The sequence below is a fragment of the Cetorhinus maximus genome, chromosome 12 (assembly GCF_964194155.1).
Source record: "Cetorhinus maximus chromosome 12, sCetMax3.hap1.1, whole genome shotgun sequence".
Classification (NCBI taxonomy): Eukaryota; Metazoa; Chordata; class Chondrichthyes; order Lamniformes; family Cetorhinidae; genus Cetorhinus; species Cetorhinus maximus.
In genome coordinates this window covers 124,336,490-124,363,311 of record NC_135890.1, presented here as the reverse complement: position 1 = coordinate 124,363,311, position 26,822 = coordinate 124,336,490, and the positions used below count along the sequence as shown (strand labels likewise).

At 46.2% G+C, this 26,822-nt stretch overlaps 1 protein-coding gene across 4 annotated transcripts in view; it reads left to right on the top strand.

Annotated features, from left to right (window-relative positions):
• rilpl1 (Rab interacting lysosomal protein-like 1) overlaps window positions 1–26,822 on the top strand; it is a 69,834-nt gene that overhangs the window by 35,199 nt on the left and 7,813 nt on the right. Inside the window, exons 4-8 of one of the 4 annotated variants that reach the window (XM_078554597.1) lie at window positions 9,802–10,023; window positions 11,301–11,357; window positions 15,419–15,588; window positions 15,688–15,786; window positions 21,054–21,141. In XM_078554597.1, coding sequence (XP_078410723.1) covers window positions 9,802–10,023; window positions 11,301–11,357; window positions 15,419–15,588; window positions 15,688–15,786; window positions 21,054–21,141 — 636 coding nt within the window. The remainder of the gene's footprint in view (window positions 1–9,801; window positions 10,024–11,300; window positions 11,358–15,418; window positions 15,589–15,687; window positions 15,787–21,053; window positions 21,142–26,822) is intronic. The other 3 variants (XM_078554599.1, XM_078554595.1, XM_078554598.1) reach the window with 3 other exon arrangements.

The following is a 26,822-nucleotide window of genomic DNA, read 5'->3' as shown; positions in this document are numbered from 1 at the left end:
TATTACAATAGTTCACTGACATTGATAAAAGCTTTGGATAGAAGTAGATTAAACGACCAGAAGTAGCTACACCCTAATTAGTTCATTCACGGCCCGGACTTGGACTGAGAGGGCATTGTCTCGTCTCTTGGAGACATTCCAAAGCTTCACAAGTGATGGGCTACTTTGGATTATAGTTACTGTTATGGTGCAGGATATTTGATCCCTTTTGAAGCCAGCAGAGCAGGCTGCTGAGGTCCAGTACAGGAACATAGATCATGGAGTATGACAGTGTAGTGATTACATTACTGGATTAGTAATCCAGAGAATGCAACATCAAATCCCACTGTGGCAGTCTGAGCCTCTGCAGTCCGTGGCATGAGGGTGTTGAGTTCCAGGACTTTGACACAGTGATGATGCAGAAGCAGCAATAATCTCCAACTCTGGATTGGGTGTGGTTAGAGGGGTTTGCCTGGTTATATTGTATACATTCCCAGGCAGCCTCTGGAATAGCATGTTGTCCGCTTGGGACCTGGCACTGGATGTCTTGAAATGTGAACACCCCATGTCTTGTGGTACTGGTCCATTACCAAGTCCCACATTTGCTTGTGTTCAGTTAGTTTCTCTCAGCAGGTTAGAGAGGGGTTACATAAGAATACCAGCATTAGGAGCATGAATAGGCTATAGTCAGGCCTGCTGCACCATTCAATAAGGTCATGGCTGATTTTCCACATGAACTCCACTTTCCTACACTATCTCCATATCCCTTAGTGAGCAAAAATACATCCATCTCAATCTTTGAGTATATACAAAGACTGAGCATCCACAACTCTCTGGGGTAGAGAATTGTTGCAAACCAAATTAGCAACAATACTGTGGTGGATGAATTCCTGGAGTGTGTACGATGGTTTTTTAGACCAGTCGTCGAGGAACCAACTAGGGAACAGGCTATCCTAGATTTGATATTGTGCAATGAGAATGTGTTAATTAATGATCTTGTGCGGGGTCCTTTAGGGAACAGTGATCATAACAAGACAGAATTCTTCATTAGTATGGAAAGTGAAGTAGTCCAATCTGAAACTAGGGTCCTAAATCTATAAAAAGGAAACTACAAAGGTATGAGGGGTGAATTGGCTAAGATAGATTGGGGAACTTCATTAAAAGGCATGACAGTAGATAGGCAATGGCTAATATTTAAGGAATGAATGTATGCATTGCAACAGTTATACATTCCTTCCTGGCGCAAAAACACAACAGGAAAAGCAGCCCAACCATGGCTAACAAAAGAAATTAAGGATAGTATTAGATCCAAAGAGGAGTCATATAAAGTTGCTAGAAAAAGTGGCTAGCCTGAGGATTGGGAGCAGTTTAGAAGTCAGCAAAGGAGAACCAAAAGATTGATTAATAGAGGAAAAATAGAGTATGAGAGTCAACTTGCAAGAAACATAAAAGTGGACTGTAAAAGCTTCTATAAGTATGTAAAAAGATGATTAGTGAAGACAAATGTAGGTCCCTTACAGTTCGAAACGGGTGAATTTATAATAGAGAACAAGGAAATGGCAGAGCAATTAAACAACTACTTTAGTTCTGTCTTCATGGAGGAAACACACATAACTTCCCAGAAATACTAGGGAACCGAGGGTCTAGTGAGAAAAGGAATTGAAGGAAATTAGTATTAGTGAAAAAACAGTGCTGGAGGAATTACTGGGACTGAAAGCTGATAAATCCCCAGGGCCTGATAATCTACATCCCAGGGTACTAAAGGAGGTGGCTGTGCAAACAGTGGATGCGTTGGTTATCATCTTCCAAAATTCTATAGATTCTGGAACACTCCTGGAAAATTGGAGGGTGGCAAATGTAACCCCACTATTTACAAAAGGAGGGCGGGAGAAAACAGGGAATTACAGACCGGTTAGCCTAACATCAGTAGTAGGGAAAATGCTAGAATCTATTTTAAAGAATGTAATAACAGGACACTTAGAAAATATCAACAGGGTTACACAAAGTCAGCATGGATTAATGAAAGGGAAATCATGTTTATAGCCAGCATGGCTTTTTAGGGGAAGACAGTGTTTTACTAACTTATTAGAATTTTTAAAGGAACTAACGAAGAGGGTTGATGAGGGTAGTGTAGTGGATGTTGCCTGCATGGATTTCAGTAAGGCATTTGACAAGGTGCCACATGGCAGACTGGTCAGGAAAGTGAGATCCCATGGGATAGAGGGGAAAGTGGCAGATTGGATCTAAAATTGGCTCAGTGACAGGAGACAAAGGGCAATGGTTGATGGATGTTTTTGCAAATGGAAACTGGTTTTCAGTGGTGTTCCACAGGGCTCAGTGTTAGGGCCCTTGCAGTTTGTTGTATATTTTAATGATTTAGACTTAAATGTGGGAGGCATGATTGGGAAATTTGCAGATGACACACAATTGGCCATGTAGTTGATAGTGAAGAGGATGGCAATCAAGTCCAGAATGATATCAATGGCCTGGTTGAGTGGGCGGAGAAGTGGCAAATGGAATTCAGTCCTGAAATGTGTGAGGTAATGCATTTTGGGAGGGCAAACAAAGCAAGGGAATACTCAAATAAACAGGAAGTTATTGAAAGTGGTTGAGGAAGTGAGAGACCTTGGAGTGCATGGTCACAGGTCCTTGAAGGTGGTAGGACTGGTGGACAAGGTGGTTAAGAAAGCATATGGAATGCTTTCCTTTATTGGGCGAGGTATTGAATACAAAAGCAGAGACGTAATGATGGAACTGTATAAAAAGCTGGTTAGGCCACAGCTAGAATTTTGTGTACAGTTCTGGTCAACATATTACAGGAAGGACATAGTTGTTCTGGAGAGAGAGCAGAGGAGATTTACAAGAATGTTGCCAGGGCTTGAAAATTGCAGCTATGAGGAGAGATTGGATAGACTAGGGTTGTTTTCCTTAGAACAGAGGAGGCTAAGGGGTGACCTAATTGAGGTGTACAAAATTATGAGGGGCCAAGATAGGGTAGACAGAAAAGACCTGTTTCCTGAGGGGTCAGTTACCAGGGGGCATAGATTTAAGGTGATTGGTAGAAGGATTACAGGGGGCATGAGGAAAATCTTTTTCACCCAGAGGGTGGTGGGCATCTGGAATTCACTGCCTAAATCATATCAACAATTTCTAGTTCCCTGGCCCCAACCACCGCCTCGTCACCATGGACGTCCAATCCCTCTACACCTCCACCCCCCACCGGGATGGTCTGAGGGCTCTCCACTTCTTCCTTCAACAGAGGCCCGATCAATCCCCATCCACCACCACTCTCCTCCATCTGGCTGAACTTGTTCTCTCACTGAACAATTTCTCCTTAAACTCGTCTCACTTCCTCCAAATAAAAGGTGTAGCTATGGGTACCTGCATGGGCCCCAGTTATGCCTGTCTCTTTATTGGGTATGTGGAACATTCCTTGTTCCAGTCCTACTCAGACCCCCTCCCACAACTCTTTCTCCGGTACATCGATGACTGCTTCAATGTCCCTTCATGCTCTCGTCTGGATCCGTGAAAATTTATTAATTTTGCCTCCAATTTCCACCCCTCCATCACTTTCACATGGTCCATCTCTGACACTTCCCTTCCCTTCCTTGACCTCTCTGTCTCAATTTCTGGTGATAGACTGTCCACCAATATTCATTCCATCGCCTCTGTCGCATCTGTTCTGATGATGCCACTTTTCAAAACGGCACTTCTGACATGTCTTCCCTCTTCCTTAACCGAGGTTTTCCACCCACGGTGGTTGACAGGGCCCTCAACCATGTCCAGCCCATCTCCCGCGCATCCGCCCTCACACCTTCCTCTCCCTCCCAGAACCATGATAGGGTCCCCCTTGTCCTCACTTTTCACCCCACAAGCCTCCGCATTCAAAGGATCATCCTCCGCCATTTCTGCCAACTCCAGCATGATGCCACCACCAAACACATCTTCCCCTCACCCCCACTGTCGGCATTCCGTAGGGGCCGTTCCCTCCGGGACACCTTGGTCCACTCTTCCATCACCCCCTACAGCTCAACCCCCTCCCACAGCACCTTCCCATGCAACCGCAGAAGGTGCAACACCCGCCCCTTTACTTCCCCTCTCCTCACCATCCAAGGGCCCAAACACTCCTTTCAAGTGAAGCAGCATTTCACTTGCACTTCCCTCAATTTAATCTACTGCATTCGCTGCTCCCAATGCGGTTTCCTCTACATTGGAGAGACCAAACACAGACTGGGTGACCGCTTTGCGGAACACCTTTGGTCTGTCCGCAAGCATGACCTAGACCTCCCTGTCGCTTGCCATTTCAACACTCTACCCTGCTCTCATGCCCACATGTCTGTCCTTGGCTTGCTGCAATGTTCCAGTGAAGCTCAACGCAAACTGGAGGAACAGCACCTCATCTTCCGACTGGGCACTTTACAGCCTTCCGGGCTGAATATTGAGTTCAACAACTTCAGGTCATGAGCTCTCTCCTCCAAATTCACCCTTTTTTTATCCCCTTTTTTCAAATATTTACTTTTAAATTTTTATGTATATATTTTCCCCACCTTTTTTATCATTATTATTATTTTTTAAATTTATTTCCATTTTTTTCATTGTTCTACCCCCACCATGAACCCATTTCGATATTTTTTCCCCACACTGTCCCCTCCCCCCACCCCCACTAGGTCCGTCTGTCACAGGCTCATCCTGATTTCTACTCTTAATGTCACCATTAGCACCTCCTTTAGCCACTATCACCACCATCAACACCCCTTTGTCCTTTTGTCTGTGACATCTTTGGCAATCTCTCCTTTGCCTCCACCTATCACTGGCCTCTATCCAGCTCCACCTGTCCCACCCCCCTTAAACGGGATAAATTTCACCATTTTTACTTCTCTTTAATTCTGATGAAGAGTCACACGGACTGGAAATGTTAACTCTGTTTCTCTCTCCACAGATGCTGTCAGACCTGCTGAGTTTTTCCAGCAATTTTTGTTTTTGTTGCATAAAATTGGTGATTGAGGCTGAAACACTCAACTCATTTAAAAAGTACCCAGATCTGCATCTGAAGTGCTGTAACCTGCAAGGCTACAGACCAGGGGCTGGAAAGTGGGATTGAAATGAGCAGCTAGTTGCTTTTTTCTCTTTTTGACCAGCACAGACAGGATGGGCTGAATGGCCTCTTTCTGCACCGTAACCTTAATATGGTTCTATAGTTCCGCTGGAGTTTTTCAAGGACGTAACTAGCAAAATAGATAAGGGAGAACTGGTGGATGTGGTGTATTTGGATTTCCAGAAAGCTTTTGATAAAGTCCCACGTAAGAGGTTAGTGTGCAAAATTAAAACACATGGGATTGGGGATAATATATTGGCACGGATTGAGAATTGGTTAGCAAACAGGAAACAGAGTAAGAATAAATGGATCTTTTTCTGAATGGCTGGCAATGACTAGTGGGGTAGCGCAGGGATCAGTGCTTGGGCCCCGGTTATTCACAATATATATCAATGATTTGGATGAGGGAACCAAATGTAATATTTCCAAATTTACTGACGACACAAAACTACGTGGGAATGTGAGTGGTGAGGGGGATGTTAAGAGGCTTCAAGGCAATTTAGACAGGTTGAGTGAGTGGGCAAATACATGGCAGATGCAGTATAATGTGGGAAAGTGTGAAGTTATCCACTTTGGTAGGAAAAACAGAATGGCAGAATATTATTTAAATGATAGATTGGGAAATGTTGGTGTACAAAGGGACCTGGGTGTCCTTGTACACCAATCACTGAAAGCAAGCATGCAAGTGCAGCAAGCAGTTAGGAAGGCAAATGGTATGTTGGTCTTCATTGCGAGAGGACTTGAGTACAGGAGCAAGGATGTCTTACTGCAGCTGTACAGGGCCTTGGTGAGACTACACCTGGAGTATTGTGTGCAGTTTTGATCTCCTTACCTAAGAAAGGATATACTTGCCATATAGGGAGTGCAGCGAAGGTTCACCAGACTGATTCCTGGGATGGCAGGATTGTCATATGAGGAGAGATTGGGCTGATTAGGTCTGTATTCACTGGAGTTTAGAAGAATGAGATGGAATCTCATTTGAAACATATAAAATTCTGACAGGGATGGACAGATTGGATGCAGGGATGATGTTTCCTCTGGCTGGGGACGGTCAAGAACAAGGGGGTCACAGTCTCAGGATACGGGATAGACCATTTAAGACTGAGATGAGGAAAAGTTTCTTCACACAGAGGGTGATGAACCTGTGGAATTCTCTACCACAGAGACTGCGGAGGCCAAGTGATATTTAAGAAGGAAATAGATTTCTAGACTCTAAAGGCGTCAAGCGGTATGCGGAGAGCGTGGGAATATGGTGTTGACAAAGAGGATCAGCCACGATCACATTGAATGGGGGAGCAGGCTCGAGGGGCCAAATGGCCTATTCCTGCTCCTAATTGTTATGTTACTCCTCAGCCAGGGAAAAACAGCATTGAACCTGTTAAACTTGCTAAGAATTTTATTTGTTTCTATGAGATCACCACTCATTCTTCTGAACTCCAGAGAGTATCGTCCCATTCTACCCAATAAAAGGAGGTACTCGAGCAAAATATCGTGGCTGCTGAAAAAATCTGAAATAAAACAGAAAATGATCAAAATACTCAGCAATGTGAAGACAGAAATATTTCTATTCTATGATCTCGCATCTATTGTGATGAAAGTTCATCGATCTGAAACACTACCTGTTTCTTACCCTACCGATGCAGTCTGACCTGTTCAGTATTTCCAGAATTTTCTGTTTCCATACAAGGGAAAGAGAAAGTTGCACAGGGTTCCCTCACCCCGACCACTATTCACCCCCGATCACTGTTCACCCCCGATCACTATTCAGATGCCCTCACTGTAGCTTTAAACCTCCCCATTGATTACCTGACACCTGATAACTAGATGTTGTCCAGTGTGCGTGATGCTTGTGTGTTTAATGTTTATGCTTTTTTTGTAAAAAGACATTTTCGTTAAAAAGCATTGTTGTATAAAACCTGCCAGTCAGGTGTGCTAAGTCCCGGATGTTTTTACCTCTGGCAGAGAATAAGGAATAAAGGAGCCTCCTGTTTTTCACACAGGAAGTTGGAGTTCAGAAGCAGATAGCTGTGTGTGTATTCTTAATTGTTAAGAAGTGACAAAACACTTCAAATGGTGACGAGGATGGGATCATCATTATTAGAGGCTTTTAGGGGCTTTTGATCCAGCTAACATGGACCTTGTAGTTTATGTGGAGCAAATGGAACAGTTTTTTATTGCAAATGAGGTTGAAGGGGAAAAGCAGGCCTCAGTGTTTCTTATAGTCATCGGAATGAAAAATTTCATTTTACTTAGAAATCTCATTGCTCCTGACAAGCCAGCAGATGAAAGCTTTAAAGAGCTGGTGGACGCACTTTCCAGACTTCCATTACGTCACAGCTCCACAACCCAAAGTGAAGTCACTGCTTCCAATGTGAACCAGATAGACATGTTACCTGTTAAAGTGGATCAAATTCAACTTGAAATGCAGAGGGATGCTGTGGTCTCTAATGTTTACCTGTACACATGAAAGGGTTGGTGTGTACCTCAAGAAGTGACTACTGAGCTTAAACCTTACTACATGCATAGGTTTGAGCTGATTCTGCAAGACAGTTATGGGGAATCAGAGTTCTTATTCCTCCAAAATTCCAAACACGAGTGTTAGATGAACTTCACCTCAGTCACATGGGAATCGTCAAAATGAAAGCAATAGCTTATCTACATAGCATGGTGGCCACACCTGGATACAGACATCGAGGGCACAGTCAGTGATTGCCTTCCATGCCAAGAAATGAAGTCTTCTCCTGCACCTGCCCCATTACATCTGTGGGCTTGGCCTGACCACCCATGGCAGAGACTTCATGTGGACTTTGCCGAACCACTTCTCGGACATACGTTCCTGAGTGTGGTGGATGCCCTCACAAAGTGGTCTCGTTATTCCCATGAACGACTTCAGCAAAGACCATTGATGCTCTCCGGAATGTGTTCACTACTTTTGGGTTGTCGGAGCAGTTTGTGTCTGACAATTGCACACAGTTCACATCATGTGAATTTCAAACATTCCTGAAAAACAATGGGATCAAGCAGATTCTCATCTCTCTTCAACACCTACCCTCAAATGGTAAAGTGGAGCGCTTTGTCCAGCCATTCAAAACGACCATTTGAAGAGGAGGACACAAACTGATTGGAAGTTGAAGCTGAAGAACTTTTTGATGATATATCGCAACGCTCCACATTCAACAACAGGTGTACCTCCTGCTGAGCTGATGTTTGGAAGATGACTGCGTACCAGAATGGATTTACTGTGTCCGGATTTGAAAGGAAAGATTGGTTCAAGGCAACTTGACCAGAAAAGGTGACATGACACAAGTAAACCAGCTCGTGGGTTTAATCTGGATCAGTCTGTTTGGGTCCGAAATTACTGTGGGACACCAAAGTGGCTTCTGGGAAGAATCGTTAAACGTTGAGGACCACTGACCTGTTGTGTCGAATCTCCCTGGGGAACCTGGAAGAGACACACTGACCAGATTAGAGAAGTGAGGAGAAAGAAATGTGAGTTGTTAAGATATTGTGTTGTGCTATCACAGTGAGCTCAGGGTGTGGTAAAACACCTGACCTGTACAGTGAGAATGTGTTGCCCTTTGATCCATCAGTTCCTTATACTGAACCCTGCGGGGTGAAAATTGGGCCATTGTTGGTTCAAACCTTTCCTGGATTATTGCTCTGAAACATCACTTGTGCACGTTTGCATTGTTTTGTTGACATGTCCTAACTGGTAATGCTTCATGTGGGTGAGTGAGATTGTAACGTGTCGCTGTCTTTAGGATGGGGTTGTAACGTGTCGCTGTCTTTAGGATGGGGTTGTAACGTGTCGCTATCTTTAGGATGGGATTGTAACGTGTCGCTGTCTTTAGGATGGGATTGTAACGTGTCGCTATCTTTAGGATGGGATTGTAACGTGTCTCTGTCTTTAGGATGGGATTGTAACGTGTCGCTGTCTTTAGGATGGGATTGTAACGTGTCGCTGTCTTTAGGATGGGATTGTTACGTGTCACCGTCTTTAGGATGGGATTGTAACGTGTCGCTGTCTTTAGGATGGGGTTGTAACGTGTCGCTGTCTTTAGGATGGGATTGTTACGTGTCACCGTCTTTAGGATGGGGTTGTAACGTGTCCCTGTCTTTAGGATGGGATTGTTACGTGTCACCGTCTTTAGGATGGGGTTGTAACGTGTCTCTGTCTTTAGGATGGGGTTGTAACGTGTCTCTGTCTTTAGGATGGGATTGTAACATGTCTCTGTCTTTAGGATGGGATTGTAACGTGTCTCTGTCTTTAGGATGGGATTGTAACGTGTCTCTGTCTGTAGGATGGGATTGTTACGTGTCACCGTCTTTAGGATGGGATTGTAATGTGTCGCTGTCTTTAGGATGGGATTGTAACGTGTCGCCGTCTTTAGGATGGGATTGTAATGTGTCGCTGTCTTTAGGATGGGGTTGTAACGTGTCTCTGTCTTTAGGATGGGGTTGTAACGTGTCGCTGTCTTTAGGATGGGATTGTAACGTGTCTCTGTCTTTAGGATGGTGTTGTAACGTGTCGCTGTCTTTCGGATGGGATTGTAACGTGTCGCTGTCTTTAGGATGGGATTGTAACGTGTCGCTGTCTTTAGGATGGGATTGTAACGTGTCGCGGTCTTTCGGATGGGATTGTAATGTGTCGCTGTCTTTAGGATGGGATTGTAACGTGTCCTTGACCTATTCACCAAGTGCTGCCCTTGTCCTTCTGTCCCTTTCAGTTACAGCTGCAGCAGAACAGGCTGATGAAGATAAACCACGAGCTGCGACACAAGGTGACGGTGATCGACGCACAGGGGAAAGGGCTGATCGAGCAGAAAGTGGAGCTTGAAACTACTTTGCAGACCAAGGAACAGGAAATGGGAAACATGAGGATGGAGATCGGGAAGCTGAGGGAGAAATACCAGGGACAACCCACAGAAAATGGAAACGAGCAACTGAAGGTATTTTGTTTCTTTGATGTGTTTGTGAGAGTCTTTTGGGCTCCTGGGTGGCTCAGTGGGTTTATTTCACGCGTGAGGAGGGTCCAGGTTTGATTTTTGATTTTTGCTGTGTCATCTGGGCCACAACACCTTAAAGAGGCAAAGTGTGTTCAGCCACCTACTGGAAAGTGCATTTATGTGGTGACCAAGTGAAGGCAGGATCAGGGCAGGTGTGATGCCGCAATGGTCAAACAGCTCAATGTTCATACAGGGAGAATTGGAATATTAACACCTTTCACATGGTTAAGATAGTTAGACTTGGCTATGGTGTCTTGTGTCTGTTCCCAATTCATCCTACATGTTCAATTGGTTGATGTGGGACCAAATCTGGGCCTCTTCCTTCATTTGTACACTGGGAATGCTTTCAGCGACAGTCTCAGAGACCCTGGCTCCTGATATTCCTGTTGGATGTTCAGAGCCGGAGCCTTCCCTCCCAGGTGACCATGGGTGCAGTCCCTACAAGTTTGCATTTGAGTGGCGGAGAAACACCTGCAGCCTCCCCCTCTGCTGCTGTCACTGGACAAAGCTCAACATGATCGCAAAATCGGCCCTTCCATTTATCTGCAGCTTTGAGCGGTAAAAAGACTTGAATTTCATAGCACCTTTCACAACCTGAGTGAATGAAGTACTTCTTGTGAGTACTGACTGTTGTCAGAGAATGAAGCAGCTAATTTACACACTGCAGGGTCCCACAAACTGCAGTGAGATAAATCTGTTCTGAGTGCACCTCAAAGTACTTGATTGATTATGAAGCTCCTTGGGTCATCCTAACATGGAAATGCAAGTTTGTTCTTTTCTTTATGATTTCACAGAGCAGGTGAAAGCGCGGGCGAGTTCGGAAATATGTTTGGTGTAATACTGCCTCAGGTTCACAGCCAAGGCTGGCGTTTCTTTGACCACACTGCCCTGTTTTATGTTGTGGATTAATTTCAGAGCAGGGGAAGGAGGATTCTTTCTGTCTTCCATTCTTCCTGAAGCATTTGCCATCAATGTGTTCCCTTGGCATTCGATTGAAAAAAATACATTAAAAAAACAAGTTGCACTCATTTCTATGACTGTGATGTGAAGTATATTTTCAGGGCGTGAGCAACATTCTGGTTTCCAAAATGTTTCAGCATCCCCTCGCTGTGTAACTGACACACTACACCAACTTCAAACCTGTTCTGTGAAAGGGGTTCACTGCCTAGGGATAATTGGTTGTGTGAGTAACCTGTTGTTGCTCTGTTCATTACCTTCAGGTACAGCGCCTGGCTTTCTTCCCGACCTTTGAGGAGTATGAAAGGGAGTATTTCATGGTAATGCTTTGGTTGTGTTGCAGTATTTCCTTCTGCTGTGTAGCGCACGTAGAAGATTGAGTTGCATTGCCTGTGTGCTGTTTGGGTTTTAAAGCTGATCTCTCTCGTTGTAATGTGTGAAAAGTAATATGTGAAATATGTTTGTTCCCAATAAAGTAAAACTTCCAGAACCTTAATCATTTTAAACTTAATAAAGCTACTCTGAAAGCAAAACAATAAATTCAGGAATCAGGGATGTTGCTTTACTGACATCAGCTGAGTCTGGATTGGACCAATGGAGTTCAGAACCTACCATTGATTTTTGCAGGAGGGGGTTTGCCAAGGTGAAACCAAAAAAGAACCTCTGTGGAAATTTAGAAAGATGTAATGTATGTTTGGTTTCAGCTTTTAACTGTTTCCTTAAGGTGCAAGTAAGACTTTTAAAATGTCACACATTTCAGATCCCCCTCTCTAAAAACACAGGAAGCCATTCAGCCCTTCATACTGCCTGAGCCTAGCAGGCTGGGAAAGGCTGCTTCCTAATTGGTAGATTTTGGCCAATGAGGTTGACTTTGCACTGTGAGTGTTGAAGTTAAGGCAGGGGTTTCAGGTGCTGGAGTCAAGTTGGATAACCCCAGAATGGGAGATCAAACCCCTTCTCATCCTACCTCTCTGGCTCACTGTGTGTCCATCTTTGTATTGATGAACGAATTTCGACAGCACCTCCTGACCCCACAACCTCCGTCACCAATCAGGACGGAAGCAGTAACATCGTGGGAAAACCGTCACCTACAAGTCACACATCATCCTGACTTGGCAATGTATCATCTACCCCTTCACTGCCACTGGGTCAAAATCCTGGAACTCCTTTCCTAACTGCACAGTGGGTGTACCTACACCACATGGACTGTAATTGTTCAAGAAGACAGCTCACCACCACCTTCTGAAAGGCCTTGGCAGTGATGCCCAAAAACCGAGGATAGATCATTTTTAGAACGCCATCATATCAATATTTGTTCGGTTTTAACGGTGAGAGCATGGTTACATTGTACTTGAGATTTGTGTTATGCAGAAGGTCAAGGAACTTCGCCCCAGCAGGTGTTGCTGCAGTCAGAATTAACTATGCCAGACCTAGTACTGTGCTCATATATAATGACCTGCATTCTAATTTCTGACATTCCAGCTGTCTTGGTGCAGTATCTGCAGTGTTTTTCCCTCTGTTCTGACACCAGAAGCTGGTTAGTGCTGACATCGTCCTACATCTGACGTGAGAGATTGCACGTCTAAAATCTCCCCAAGGCCATCAGCATCAATGTAGGAACTTCCAAAAATATGGCACAATGCATGAGTGTTTGATCTTGCTTTCAAAAGCTTTGATGCAATATTAATTTGGAAAACATAACTATATATAGAAATAAAATCAACCAATATTAGTAATTATGACTTTCAGCTTCAGTAATTGCAAGTTACGTGTAATAGAAACATTTAATTTGGAAGTTTTAACTCTATACAGAACGTACAGCACTGAAACAGGCCATTCTGCCCAACCCATCAGCCACCTCCTCCTTACTTGATGAGATCATACGAAATAGGAGCAGGAGTGGGTCATTCGGCCCCTCGAGCCTGCTCCGCCATTCGATATGATCACGGTTGATATGTTTGCGACCTTAACTCCACTTTCCTGTCTGCCCACAATAACCCTCGATTCCCTTGTCAATCAAAAATCTGTCTAACTCAGCCTTGAATATATTCACTGACCCAGCCTCCACTGCTCTCTGGAGGAAAGAATCCCAAAGACTAACGACCCCCTGAGAAAAGAAATTCCTCCTCATCTCTATCTTAAATGGGAGACTCCTTATTTTTAAACTCTACCCTAGTTGTATATTCCCCCACGAGGGGAATCATCCTCTCAGCATCTATCTTGTCAAGCTCCCTCAGAACCTTATATGTTTTAATAAGATCATTGCTCATTCTTCTAATTTCCAATGCTCAAACTTTCCTCATAGTTCCACATTGTCACCATTCCCTGCGTAAAGACGTTTCTCCTGAATTTCCTATTGGATTTATTGGTGAATATCTCATATTCATGGTCCCCAATTCTGGTCTCCCCCCACAAGTGGAAACATCTTCCCAATGTCTACCCTATCAAACCCCTTTGTAAACTTAAAGAACTCCATCAGGTCACCCCCAACCTTCACACTTCTATGGACAAGAGTCCCAGCCTGTTCAGTCTTTCCAGATAATTATAACCTCTCAATTCTGATCCTTGTAACTACTTTTACACATTGTCCAGTGCCTCTTGTTTTGCTCAATTTATAGAGTTTACAGCACAGAAACAGGCCCCTTGGCCCATCGTGTCCGTGCCAGCACCTATCCTAAGATATGTTTAATATTTTTTTGAATCTATGATATTGTCCTAAGGCCGTTCCATAATGATGGGATGGCGATGGCTCACTTGTGGGGACAGAACCTGTCAAGCATCCAAAACATTGCCACATTGTCCTGTTTGACCATTCACATCAGCTGCACAAACCACTGGCTCACAGCTGGCTGTTCATTGCAACCAATTACACAGTTGTTTGCAATTGCATTTACCTTCAGACTGTGTAGAGTTTGAGGACCCCTCCCCCACCCCAATACACATGCTGTTCACTCAGCAATGGTCTCTGACTATTCCTCTCCAACTTTCCACCCTCCATAAACTCCAGTTCATCCAAAACTCTGCTGTGTAACCTGCCTCACATCAAGTCCTGTTTATCCATCACCCCTGTGCTTGCTGAGCTACCTAGGCTCTGAGTTGAGCAATACTTTGATTTTAAAGTTCTTTTCCCTGTGTTTATATCCCTCCATGGCCTCAGGCCTGCCTATCTCCGTAACCCCCTCCAGCTCTCTAGCACTCTGGGATCCCTGTGCTTCTCTAACTCTGGCCTCTTCAGCATCCCCTGATTTTCATCGTTCCACTATTGGTGGCTGTGCCTTCAGTTGGCTAGGCCCTAAGCTCTGGAATTCCCACTCTCTCCTCTTTAAAACCTACTTCTTTGGCCGAGCTATTGGTCGTTTGTCCTAATATCTCCTTACATGGCTCAGTGTCATCATTTGTCTGATAACTTTCATGTGAAGCACAGAGGGACATTTTGCTTTGTTAAAGGCGACAAGGTGACCCATCTGACAAACTCTCTTGTTCTGTGCTTCACACTGACAGTCTCCCCGGAGACTTTGGCAATCTCGCCATAGGCCTGTTGCTTGCACAACTGAAGTGGTTGCTCTGCCACTTCAGGCAGCATTAAGCATCAATCAGACAGTGTGGGACTGGAGTCGCACTATAGGTCTAGACTGGCAGGGTCCCTCCGCTGAAGGACATGGGTGATATTGGGTTTGAATAATGACCAAAGCCAGAGCGGTTGCTGTGTGATTAACTTTGTACAGATTGCTTCCCCTCTTGCTGTGTTTAAGTTCAGTGTGTGATGGCCTTTTGTAAGCTGAAGGAATGTTATATTGCATAATTCTGATACGGCTTGGTTGATCTGTTTGTGCTAACTGCTTCGACCCCTTTTAAAAGGGTAGTGCCTTTACTCTGAGGGTTGTGACAGCCCCATGTGACATTTGCTGTCTCAGCATTGCTTTCTTGTGACATCACTACCAACATTTGGTGCTGTTCTTTACTGTCTCCACCTTGGGGACAAAGGTCAGCCTCTTCTGAAAGCATTTTAACTGTTTTGTCCTTGTGTGTGTTTTTTGCCAATGGTAACCTTGGGGGTACTGTTGAGATGTGGGGGATGCAGTGTTCAGGGTTGAGGTTTGGCTGGCTTGGCAGGAAGGAAGGCGATGGAGCTGGGTGCACACATCAGACCAGGAGACTGAAGACAGCAACAGAGGTTCCTTGGAGTAAAATGGAAGCGATTTCTGCGAAACCACATTACCCGATCTCAAAATGATTGGGGCCTGAGAGCCAGCGAGTGCCTCCTCTGTTGTGGAGACTCATGTTATTGAGCCAAATGTTGATTAAGATGCAAGGGGATGAGTGATACTCACGCCATTGATTGTTGGGTAAAGATTGACAAAAAGTTATTTTTTTTTAACAGACAGAACCCATGAGTGAAGAAGACTTTCAATTGGATAAGACGCTTGTAGAGTTAAATGACCCCAACCGGCCTCGCTTCACATTACAAGAGCTGAGGGATGTCCTCCATGAGAGGAATGAGCTGAAGGCAAAGGTCTTCCTCTTACAGGAAGAAATGGCTTATTACAAAAGGTAAGGGTTTGTTTCTCCCAGCCAGGTTTCCGTATTCAGATTGACATCCTTCGCTCCACCACGAACGGCTGGTGTTAATTGTCCGCCTTGTTTTCACAGCGAGGAATTGGAGGAAGAAAATGGGCCTTCGAACCCTCCCCCCACCCCACACTTGCAGCCAAAAACGGCAACCCAGCCAGAATCCGGCATCAGGCGATTGTAAGTAAAGGCAGCTTTCCTCTTGGCATAATAGTGTGCAGAAGATTCATTGTCTGGCTCTGTTGCTCATTGGATGCATGTGTCTAATTTGAATGAAAGTTGTGCAGTACAGGGTCCTGCAGGTTGCTGGACTGGTCGTGTTTTTCGGTGATAGTAAGCCACTGTTGATAAATGTATAACTGGCTCCCATTTCCCTTCATTGGTCCACATTTAAACAGGACTGGGCACCAGCATCATCACAAAGATCCATTAGCCGCCCAGCCCGTGAGTGTTATACAGCTGGTCATGTCTGGCATTGAATCCCATGGACCTGCTTTGCCAATACAGTGCATGATATCACAATTTACATAGCAACAGGAGGCCATTCAGCCCCTCAAACTTGTTCAGTTTGTTCATGAGTAATCTGTACCTCCAACTCCATTTACCTTCCTTAATCCCTCAACACCCTTACCCAACAAAAACCTATCGATCTTAATTTTGAAAGCGCCAACAAATCCAGAATCCACAACCTTTGGGGGAGTGAGTTCCAGATTTCTACAACCCTTTGGAGTTGATTTTTTTTTTCTTCTTCTTCTCTGATGGGATATGGGCGTCACTGGCAAGGCTGGCATTTGTTGCCCATCGCCAGCTGCCCTTGAATAGAGTGGCTCGCTGGTCCGCTCTGTGAGTTGGAATCACACGTAGGCTCGATCAGGGAAGGTCGGAAGATTTCCTTCCCTCAAGGGCCAGATAGGTTTTGACGGCAATCGATAGTTTCATGGTCGCCATTACCGAGACTAATTTTCAATTCCAGATTTTAATAATTGAATTTAAATTGCACCAGCTGCTGTTGTGGGATTTGAGCCCATGTCCCCAGACCATTAGCCTGGGCCTCTGTGTTACTAGTCCAGCGACATAATGACTAAGCCGTTGTTTCTCCCTTGTGAACAGTGGTGCAGGTTTCACCCCTGCTCCTACTTGTTCTGTTCTTTGTGTGAAGAAGTGCTTGACCTGGCTCTGAATTTAAGTTTGTCCCCTCTGGTCTGGATTCTCCCACTAGATAAAACAGTTTCTCTGTATCTAACCAATCAAATTCCTTTTTACTATTTTAAACGTCTCGATCGGATCACTGCTCAGCCTTCTAATCTCAAAGGAATACAACCAAAATTATGCAAATTGTCCTCATAATCTCCACTCAGACACTCAAAACGTGCTCGAATTGCTGCTCTACATGGAATGCTCACAAAGAAAATTGTTCTTGTTAACTGCTGAGTTTTTAAAACCAAGTTTATATTTAAAATTTCAAAATTAGAACCATTGCTCACTCAGAGCTCTGTGGCTCAAAGCGCATCAGTGACTTTTGCTGTGTGTTTTTTCCTGGATGTCTGAGATGATTGAGACCGATTTTCCATTAAGAACCTGCGGACTTGGCTTTTAGTAGGAGGTGAGCAGTTCATCACTTGACCCTTTAAGAGCAATCGGGTCTATCCCAGAAGCTCAGAATTGGTACGGTGTAGAAGGAGGCCATTCGGCCCATCATGTCTGCACCGGCTCTCTGAGCATTTTAACTGAGTACCAAGCTCCTGCCTTTTCCCTGTAACCCTGCACGTTGTTTCTGTTTGGAGTTTGGTGGCATTGAGTTCTGTCACAGCGGCAGCTTTTTCAGTTCATTAACCTGCAACTTGTTCATTCACAGTGAGGTCACCTTCTCTCCAGTGACATACTGCAACTAACCAGTACTAACTCGCTAACCTCAGGCCTGCTCTGTATTCTCCTCCCTGTAATAATAGAGGTAAATTAAAGTGTGACTCCTTCCTGATTGCACACAGATATTCAGCTGGCTAATCACTTGGACTTGGCATCGTCACTTCAAACTTTGCACATCTCAAATAAAAGCCTGGCCTGGTTTGTGGTTTTACAGCTCAAAGCATAGCCTCTGAACTTCATGTGACTTAGTGACTCAATGATTAGCAAAAGATCTTCAGCTCTTCACATCTCTGTGCTCATTGTCACCGTAGATAGTTTTAGTTGGGAGGTATTATCTCAGTAAGACTGGCCAGTACTGAGGGAGTGCTGCACTGTCAGAGTTGCTGTTTTTTTTATGAGACTTTCAGCTGAGGCCCTCTCTGCCCCATTAAGTGGTACAGTTTTAAAGTACAGCGAGGGAGTGCTCCCTGGTGTCCTGGCCCAGTATTTAGTCCCCAATCAACATCACTAAAGAACAGCTGGTTTTTATCATATTGCTGTTTGTGGGATCTTGCTGTGCACACATTGACTGCTGTGTTTCCCTAGATTACAATAGCCATTACACTTCAAAAGTTCTTCACTGGCTGTAAAGCACTTTGAGATTTCCTGAGGAGGTGAAATGCACTGTAGAAATGCAAGTTTCTTAGTTCATTCTTTTTAATTCTGCCCACAGCGAGGATTGCAGCAAGAACCTCTGATGTCTGAGGCTTAATGTTGTACCATTAGGTCAGGGAACGGTTAAAATTATTTTCACTCAGTGCTTCAGTTCCCCTGCCCTTGCACATCCTGTATTCCAGTGACCTCACCAGCCTCTCCTGGTGCTGATGAGGCAAAACACAGCAGCAGACATAGGGTTTTACCCATGATGCTCTCTGCAGCAGCCTGACAGTCCCACAGCTCAGCAAATCCTCGGCCCAGCAGCCTGACAGTCACACAGCTCACACCGCACTCGATCCAACAGCCTGACAGTCCCACAGCTCAGATAACACTCGGTCCAGCAGCCTCACAGTCCCACAGCTCAGATAACACTCAGTCCAGCAGCCTCACAGTCCCACAGCTCAGATAACACTCGGTCCAGCAGCCTGACAGTCCCACAGCTCAGATAACACTCGGTCCAGCAGCCTCACAGTCCCACAGCTCAGATAACACTCGGTCCAGCAGCCTGACAGTCCCACAGCTCAGATAACACTCGGTCCAGCAGCCTGACAGTCCCTCAGCTCAGATAACATTCGGTCCAGCAGCCTGACAGTCCCACAGCTCAGATAACACTCGGTCCAGCAACCTGACAGTCCCACAGCTCAGATAACACTCGGTCCAGCAGCCTGACAGTCTCACAGCTCAGATAACACTCGGTCCAGCAGCCTGACTCCCACAGCTCAGATAAAACTCGGTCCAGCAGCCTGACAGTCCCACAGCTCAGATAACACTCGCTCTAGCAGCCTGACTCCCACAGCTCAGATAAAACTCGGTCCAACAGCCTCACAGTCTCACAGCTCAGATAACACTCGCTCCAGCAGCCTGACTCCCACAGCTCAGATAACACTCGATCCAGCAGCCTGACAGTCTCACAGCTCAGATAACACTCGATCCAGCAGCCTGACAGTCCCACAGCTCAGATAACACTCGATCCAGCAGCCTGACAGTCCCTCAGCTCAGATAACACTCGGTCCAGCAGCCTGACAGTCCCACAGCTCAGATAACATTTGATCCAGCAACTTGACAGTCCCACAGCTCAGATAACACTCGACCCAGCAGCCTGACAGTCCCTCAGCTCAGATAACACTCGATCCAGCAGCCTGACAGTCTCACAGCTCAGATAACACTCGACCCAGCAGCCTGACAGTCCCTCAGCTCAGATAACACTCGATCCAGCAGCCTGACAGTCTCACAGCTCAGGTAACACTTGGTCCAACAGCCTGACACTCCCACAGCTCAGATAACACTTGGTCCAACAGCCTGACAGTCCCACAGCTCAGATAACACTCGGTCCAGCAGCCTGACAGTCTCACAGCTCAGATAACACTCGATCCAGCAGCCTGACAGTCCCACAGCTCAGATAACACTCGATCCAGCAGCCTGACAGTCCCTCAGCTCAGATAACACTCGATCCAGCAGCCTGACAGTCTCACAGCTCAGATAACACTCGATCCAACAGCCTGACAGTCCCACAGCTCAGATAACACTTGGTCCAACAGCCCACTTCCTTGTTACGACTTTAATCTGATTATAGCTCAGGAACAAGATTTATTTCTTAGAATCATCTAGCAAAAAAAAAATCGTTTGGCCCATCGTTCCCCTGCTGGCTCTTTAAAGGAGCTACCAATTAATCCCATGCACCCTGCTCTTTCCCCACAGCCCTGCAAATATCCCTCTTCAAATATATATCAAATTCTCTTTCAAGAGCAGTTAGTGAATCCGCTTCCACTGCACTTCCTGGCTGCCTATTTCAGATCATCATAACTCGCTCATTTTGTTTTGCAAAAACTCCTCATCTCCCCTCTGGTTCTTTTGCCAATTATATTAATCTATGTCCTCTGGTTACTGACAATTTCAACAGTGGCAACAGTTTCTCCTCATTTACTCTACCCAAATCCTTTATAATTTCTTCGTCCTCCTTAATCTTCTCTCAGAGGAACAGGCCCAGCTTCTCCAGTCTCTCCACAGAACTGAGGTCTCACATTCCTTGGTCCCATTCTAAGAAAATTCCTCTGCACCTGCTCCCAGGCCTTCCTAAAGTACGGTGACATTCAGTGACATTGTTCACTTTTGTTGATGTTTGGCAATAACGTTCACAATAAATAAATCATTGGCCTGATTCTGTTTGTATTTTTTTACATGAATATACTTTTGGGAAAGCCATCTTTTCTAGATCAGAGAAACATTTTCAGTCCAAGTGATGTGCTTGAGGTTAAGATGCCCTAGTTGTTAAAAGAGGTGATTTCTGGCTGCTTACCCTAACTTGGTGATTGAGTTTGAATGTTGCTTTGTGCCCTATGTTGTTGCAGGACTTGCTGCCTTGTGCTGGGTGCCCTGCAGCGTCGCATGTTGTCGTGCAGTGTTGCTGGGTGCCCTGCAGTGTTATCAGCTACACTGCAGCGTAAGGAGCTGCACATGATTTTCTCCCTCCCTTTAATGCACAAAAACTGATTTGGATAATTTAATTTGTCCCTATTCCATTTTTCTACTGACTGTGAAATGTTCATGTTTGTCTAATCTTGTTAATTCCATTTTTCCGGCATAAATTAATTTACAACATCTTACTAAAATCTCACCAATGGAATGAATTTCTATGCAGTGCAAGTAACTGATTCTCTTCTCTCCCTGTGGATTTGATCATTCATCAATCTCTGTGTAGAATGTGTAGGTTGCTGGAGTGGGGCCATCACAATGGATGTAGAGAAGGGTTTTCTGTCATGGTACCAGAACTAATTTTGAAAGCAGTAATTGTTCAGTCACAATCTCTTGCTGTGCTGTACTGGAATGAGCATCTGTTTGACCTGTTTCCTGCTGTTTATTCTGTGTGTCTGTTACTCTCTGACCAGGATCTTTACTGCCATAATGCCAATGGTAGCAGCTGGATTGATTCCAGATGATCCCACATTACAGCCAATCAGAAGACTTGTTTCCCTTGTACGATCATTTATTTTATTATCTTCCCATTTTTAGCTTCTTGCATGAAACTGACCTCTATTGATGTCATTCTGATCGGTTGATCGAAGGATTTTTAAATCAGCCAATCAAAACTCTGAATGCATGTTGTTTGCATAATCAGCCATTTTGTCTTTCGTGTGTTAACCTTTGACCCATGCCTTTCTTGTGTCTTAACCTCTGACCCGTGGCTTTCTCTGTGTGCTGACCTTTAACCTGCGCCTTTCTGTGTGCTAATCTTTGACTTGTGCCTTTCTCTGTGTTTTATTGCTTGCTTTTTAATGCATCTGATTTGAGAAATTGGTAAATTTGATTTTAAAAATCACAAACCTGGAATGTAAATGACGATATTGTATAAGTAAAGTCGGAGCTTTAAGCCTTGTGGTTTCTATGACAACTTGCCAATTTCCCAGTCCATCCTGTAGCCAGGTCCCACGGGATCCAGTAGTGTATTTGACAGGAGTGTGAGACACACTTGCCTACACTCCCTCTTCACTCTCAATCACAGCTTGTGCCTGAATCTGTCACTGAAAACTGAGGCTGTTCTTCCTGTCGTGCATGTACTCCTCATGGGCACGTCCCTGTATCCAATAAAAACAGAAAATGATAGAAACACTCAGCAGGCCAAGCAGCATCTGCTGAGAAGGAAACAGAGTTAATGGGCGGAATCTTCCATTCTGGAGCCTAAGTTTGGTGGTGGGAGCAGAAGCCGGAGGGGTTTCTGCTGTGGAGCAGGATGGCTGACCATGTGCGATCTTGTGTTGATCAGCTCATTAAATATGCCCACGACCATTCACGCAACAAGCAGCAAGATGGAATCCAGGAAACTTCCAAACTGTGGATGGGAGGCTGAGGAGGGAGCACCTGCACCTGAGTAGGAGACCCTTAGCAGGCCTGGGCCCCCAAGGCCTCAGACCACCAGAGGACGCCCGCCAAAGTCATCACAGTCTACAGGGCATAGCAGCCAGCGGGCTGCCTCCACCTCAGCTGTGGATGTCGGGATTGCTTCTAGACATAGTAATAGGCAAAGAAAGGTTAAGGAGTTTTGACGGTGCACAGAAGGCATGGGCATACAACCAATGTATATATTTCTGGCACTTGTAAATATATGTTCACTTGCACAGTTTGGAAATATATGGCAAATCTTGTGGCAAGGGCGGGCAGGAAGTCGCCGTACCCACAGTTACCTCATGGGGTCAAAGGTCTTGACACCATATTGAAAGGGCACCTGGACAGCCATTGACTCACTGCAGGCCAGGAGCTTCAGTCTGGCTGCCATTCAACACTGAACGAGAATGTCCCAGAGAAGTAAACATTGTGTGGCCCCACACAGTTCAGAGCAGCCTCCCTGCAGACTCTCCTCCCGGCCACCCAGGAAAGGCGTGAGGTGCTGTTTCTCTGGGATGGCAGCAAGAGGCCCTCCTAACTGACCACGGCAGCCTAGACGAAGGTCACAGCGGAGGTTAGCACCCATGGGGCCCAGCACAGAAACGCCCAGCAGTTTCGAAAGAGGATGAATGATCTGCTGCACTTCACCAGGGTGAGTGCACCATTTACTCTCACTGCAAATTGACACTCGTAAGGGCATCAGGCAGTGTAAGGGTGTGAGTGCAGAGGGATGTCAGGCAGGAGTTTGGGTTGCAGGACTCAGTAGAAGATGGGACGTGTGCACTGAATGTTTACCACTCACTTCCTGCTCTCAATCTTCTATCAGTTGCAGGACATCCTGCTTGTTAATCGCTTACTTGAGAGGGCTCAGCAGCTGGCATAGGCATGCATGCTCCTAAACTGCTCATGCACCCATTGGGATGACAATCAATCCTTGTGTCTGTCTGCAGGATAAAAACGCCCACAATAAGAGGGAGCAGACAAAGATCAGAGATGGCGTTCCAGACATTCGATTTCCACCCTGTATGAGGCGGAGGTCACTGAGCTAGCCGGGGAGGAGCAGGACTGTGCTTGTGCTAAAGGAGAGATAGGACTCCCCCAGGAAGCCAGTAAGGATGCCTCCAGTCTGCAGTTGTCAGCTGCACCCACAGAATAACACATTGCTTTATTTAAGGAACCTGTTTAGGCATCCACTAAATCCTCCATTTCTCCATTCTTGTTACAAGGATAAAAAGGGGGAGGCTGACAACGGAGACCAGCCACAGTTCCATTTCCAAACCCTCTGAGGAGGATGTCTCCGAAGCCTCAGAAGATTCACCATCACGAGATTCACCTGCACTCTCCACCAGAGCAGATACTGTCACCTCGGTGGGTGCATGTTTTACAATAGGTTCAGGGTCACAATCTGGTGAGCACGTCACAGACATGGGTCCACAGCTGGTAGAGGAAGTGACAGCTGAGGTCTCTGACACTCGGAGGAGTGCTGGAGACCAGGCCCCTGCTCAGCCCCATGCAGATGATGAGCCTCTAGACTTGGCCATAAGAGACCCGATGGAGATACAGAGACAGACAGGGGAACATCAGGCAGAGATGCCAGAGGCCATGCGCAGACTGGACCGAAGGCTGGAGGAGTCGGTCCACGTTCTGTCTGATGTTGTGACTCCGCCATGCGAGTGTTTGGCTGCCTCCATGGAAAGGGTGGCGGCCGCCTTGGAGCCCCAGGTCCAGCAGAACCCACAGTGTCTGCTGAATATGTGCTTTGACCTGCACTCCGTCACTCTAGCCATGGGTGCAGTGCAGCAGTGGCCAGGTGAGAGCGGGACTGGGCACCTCAGCCCCCTCCAGGTGTCCCTTCTCCTCAAGGAGTCCGGGAGGTGCCATCAGGCACCCACTGGAAGCAAGAGTGACAGCCAGGCATCCCGGGGGCTTCATCCCAGGACACTCCAAGGGTGCCCTGCCACTCCATCTCCCCTCTGCTAGTGACCCTTCACCTCCAACAGGTCAAGCCAAGGAGGTGAACCTGCACCTGAGCAGGAAACCCTTAAGTAGGCCAGGGCCCTCAAGGCCTCGGACCACCAGAGGACACCCGCCAAAGTCATCACAGTCAACAGGGCATTGCAGCCAGCAGGCTGCCTCCACCTCAGCTGTGAATGTCAGGGCTGCACCTAGACATCAATATATGTTCACTTGCAGAGTTTGGAAGTTTCCTGGATTCCATCTTGCTGCTCGTTGCTTCAATGGTTGTGGGCATTTAAGGATCTGGAATGTGGGCCCCCATCAGAGTCCGATAATGAAGTCCTATAGATTCATTTCTCTCACATTCATGACTCAATAATCCCGTATGTGCATGTTTAAACACTGGCCATAATTTGTGAGTGTGCAGCCTGGGCACACATTGTGCAATCCATTACTTGCAGCTCACCAGGTTCTGAGAATGATGTCTGCGCAGAGTTTCCAGTGAGGCCATTGCACCTCCTGCTGCTGTCCTCCTGATGGGGGAGGTGGGTGGATGCCAGGAGTACTCAACGGGAGTTAAACAGGCCATGTGAGTGACAGGGAACACTGTAGTTGCAATTTCAGGGCTGAGAGATATAAACTCTGCACTGTCGTCCTAACAAACCAGAGGCTTGCCGACATGTTTGGAGAAAGCTTTCGTGGGCATCTCCAATCGTTGCTGGCCGTCCTTGGTGATTTGTCATTTTGAGAGGTAACAGGCAAGTTAGCCTTGACTGCAAGAGGGATTGAGTGTAAGATGAAAGAGGTGTGCGCGAAGCCTTTGTCAGACCTCGCCTGGAGATTTGTTTGGCCTGCTAACCACCTTGTCAAGGGTGACAATAGACCTCACATAAAGGGTTTGCAATCAAAGTGCATCGGAGCTCATTGAAAGACTGGGGTCTTAATCCATGAGGTGAGAGAGAGTAGAATGGGCCTGTGTGCTGGACCATGGCGAGGACTATGAGACTATCCATGTGAAGCATCAGCAACTCTAACAGGCCTCAGCAGGGTCCATGCAGAAAAGATGTTTACCTTGGCTGGAGTGGTCACAATGACGGATCACACTCTTGCACTAATACGAAGGCAAACCAGGACTAAGGCTTGTAGGAGTCTCTTCAATTGGAGGCTCCAGACTGGTTACTACTCAACAACCCACGCAGCCGAGGCACTCTCAGTGAGTGGACTCCAAAGCAACCTCAAAACTTTTCAGTGTGATAAAGATGTTAAGGGATATGGGTTTACTGTGGGCACGTGGTGATCGGGGGACAGGAGCACCATCTTCCCTAATCAATCTGCATGGAGGAGCGATTTCGAGGGGCCAAATGGTGTTCTCTCTCATGTTGCTTCTCCCTGTGGACCCATCTATCTGGTTGTGCCTGAAAGAGCTCTCAGCAAGGTCTGTCCCCCATTAGGAGCAGGTGTGAGTGAGACATGAGTGCATCCCTGCCAAGGTTAGATTTCATGTTGCTTCCATGTAGCCAGGCACACGGACTTTGTGAGGGCATGGGGAAAATCTCAATTCTACTTCCAGGTGCCCGAGTTTGGAGGAGAGCGGAGTGCTTTGCTGGTTCTAATGCGCGCGTTTAGCGCCAGGGCTCTGTATATCAGCACAGTTTGGCACAAGCAAAGGATCCAACCCCCAGCATTAAGTTGTGCAATTTGATTCACTATCATGTATCAAGGCACGTTACCAAAAAGGAGCTGGGGGCTGCCAGCCAGCAGAGGATAGCAAACCAAAGAGTAAAGAACATGTCTCAGCAGCTTACTCTGCCTGGAACCTGTTAGCTATCAGATTGTCTGCCTCGTTGTACCCTTGCAATGTGGCTTGGCAACACCTGGACCTCATCACCTTCATCTCATTCACCATCCTCATCATTGGAGGAGACATCTCGGTCCTCCATATCTCCCTCAGCCAAAAATCCATTCTCTCTCCCCCCTCCCTGTGTTGCGCGAGCTTATGCAGGGCACAGCGGACAATGATGATGCGGGACACACTCTATGCTAAGTGTTGGAGAGGTCCACCTCAGCAGTCCAAACATCTGCACCTCGTCTTTAGGAGACCTATCATCTGCTCAGTCGTGAACCAGGTGGCAGCACGTGTGGCGTTGTACCTCTCCTCAGTGGCACTTTGGGGATGGTGAACTGGTGTCATCAGTCAGAGTCCTATGGGAATATCCTTTGTCCCTGCAATTGCTGAGGTCTTTCAAAAACTTGCGGCACCCGGGAGGAGCTCAGAATGTAGACACGTTGAGAGCTCCCTGGGAACCAAGCACAAACATACAGGATTTGCCTTCTGTGATCACATATTGGCTGCACGTTTAAAGAGTGGAAACCTTTACTGTTGATGAATGGGACAGGCTGTTGCCAGGGAACTCTCAAGGCCACAGGTGTACAGTCAATAGTGCCCTGCATTGGCGGGAAACCTGAGATTGCTGCAAAACCCAATGTTCTTGCAGCCTGGCTTTCAGAATCCAGGCAGAATGAGACAAATTGGTGCACTGTCCTGATCAGGGCATCCGTCACCTCCCAGATGCACTTGTGTGTCTCTGACTGGAAGATGCTGTACAGGTCCCCAGTGATGCCCTGGAAGGAGCCACAGGCAACAAGGTTTAAGGCAGCGGAGACCTTTAATGCCACCAGCATGAGATCGCCTACAAGTCCTTGTGGCTGCAGGTCATTGTGGAAAAGCCGACAGATGTGAGGAACCACGTTCTGGGGCATTGTAAGGTACCTCTGGCATTGCCTCTCACTCACCTGTAGGTAGGTGCACCGTCTGCGAT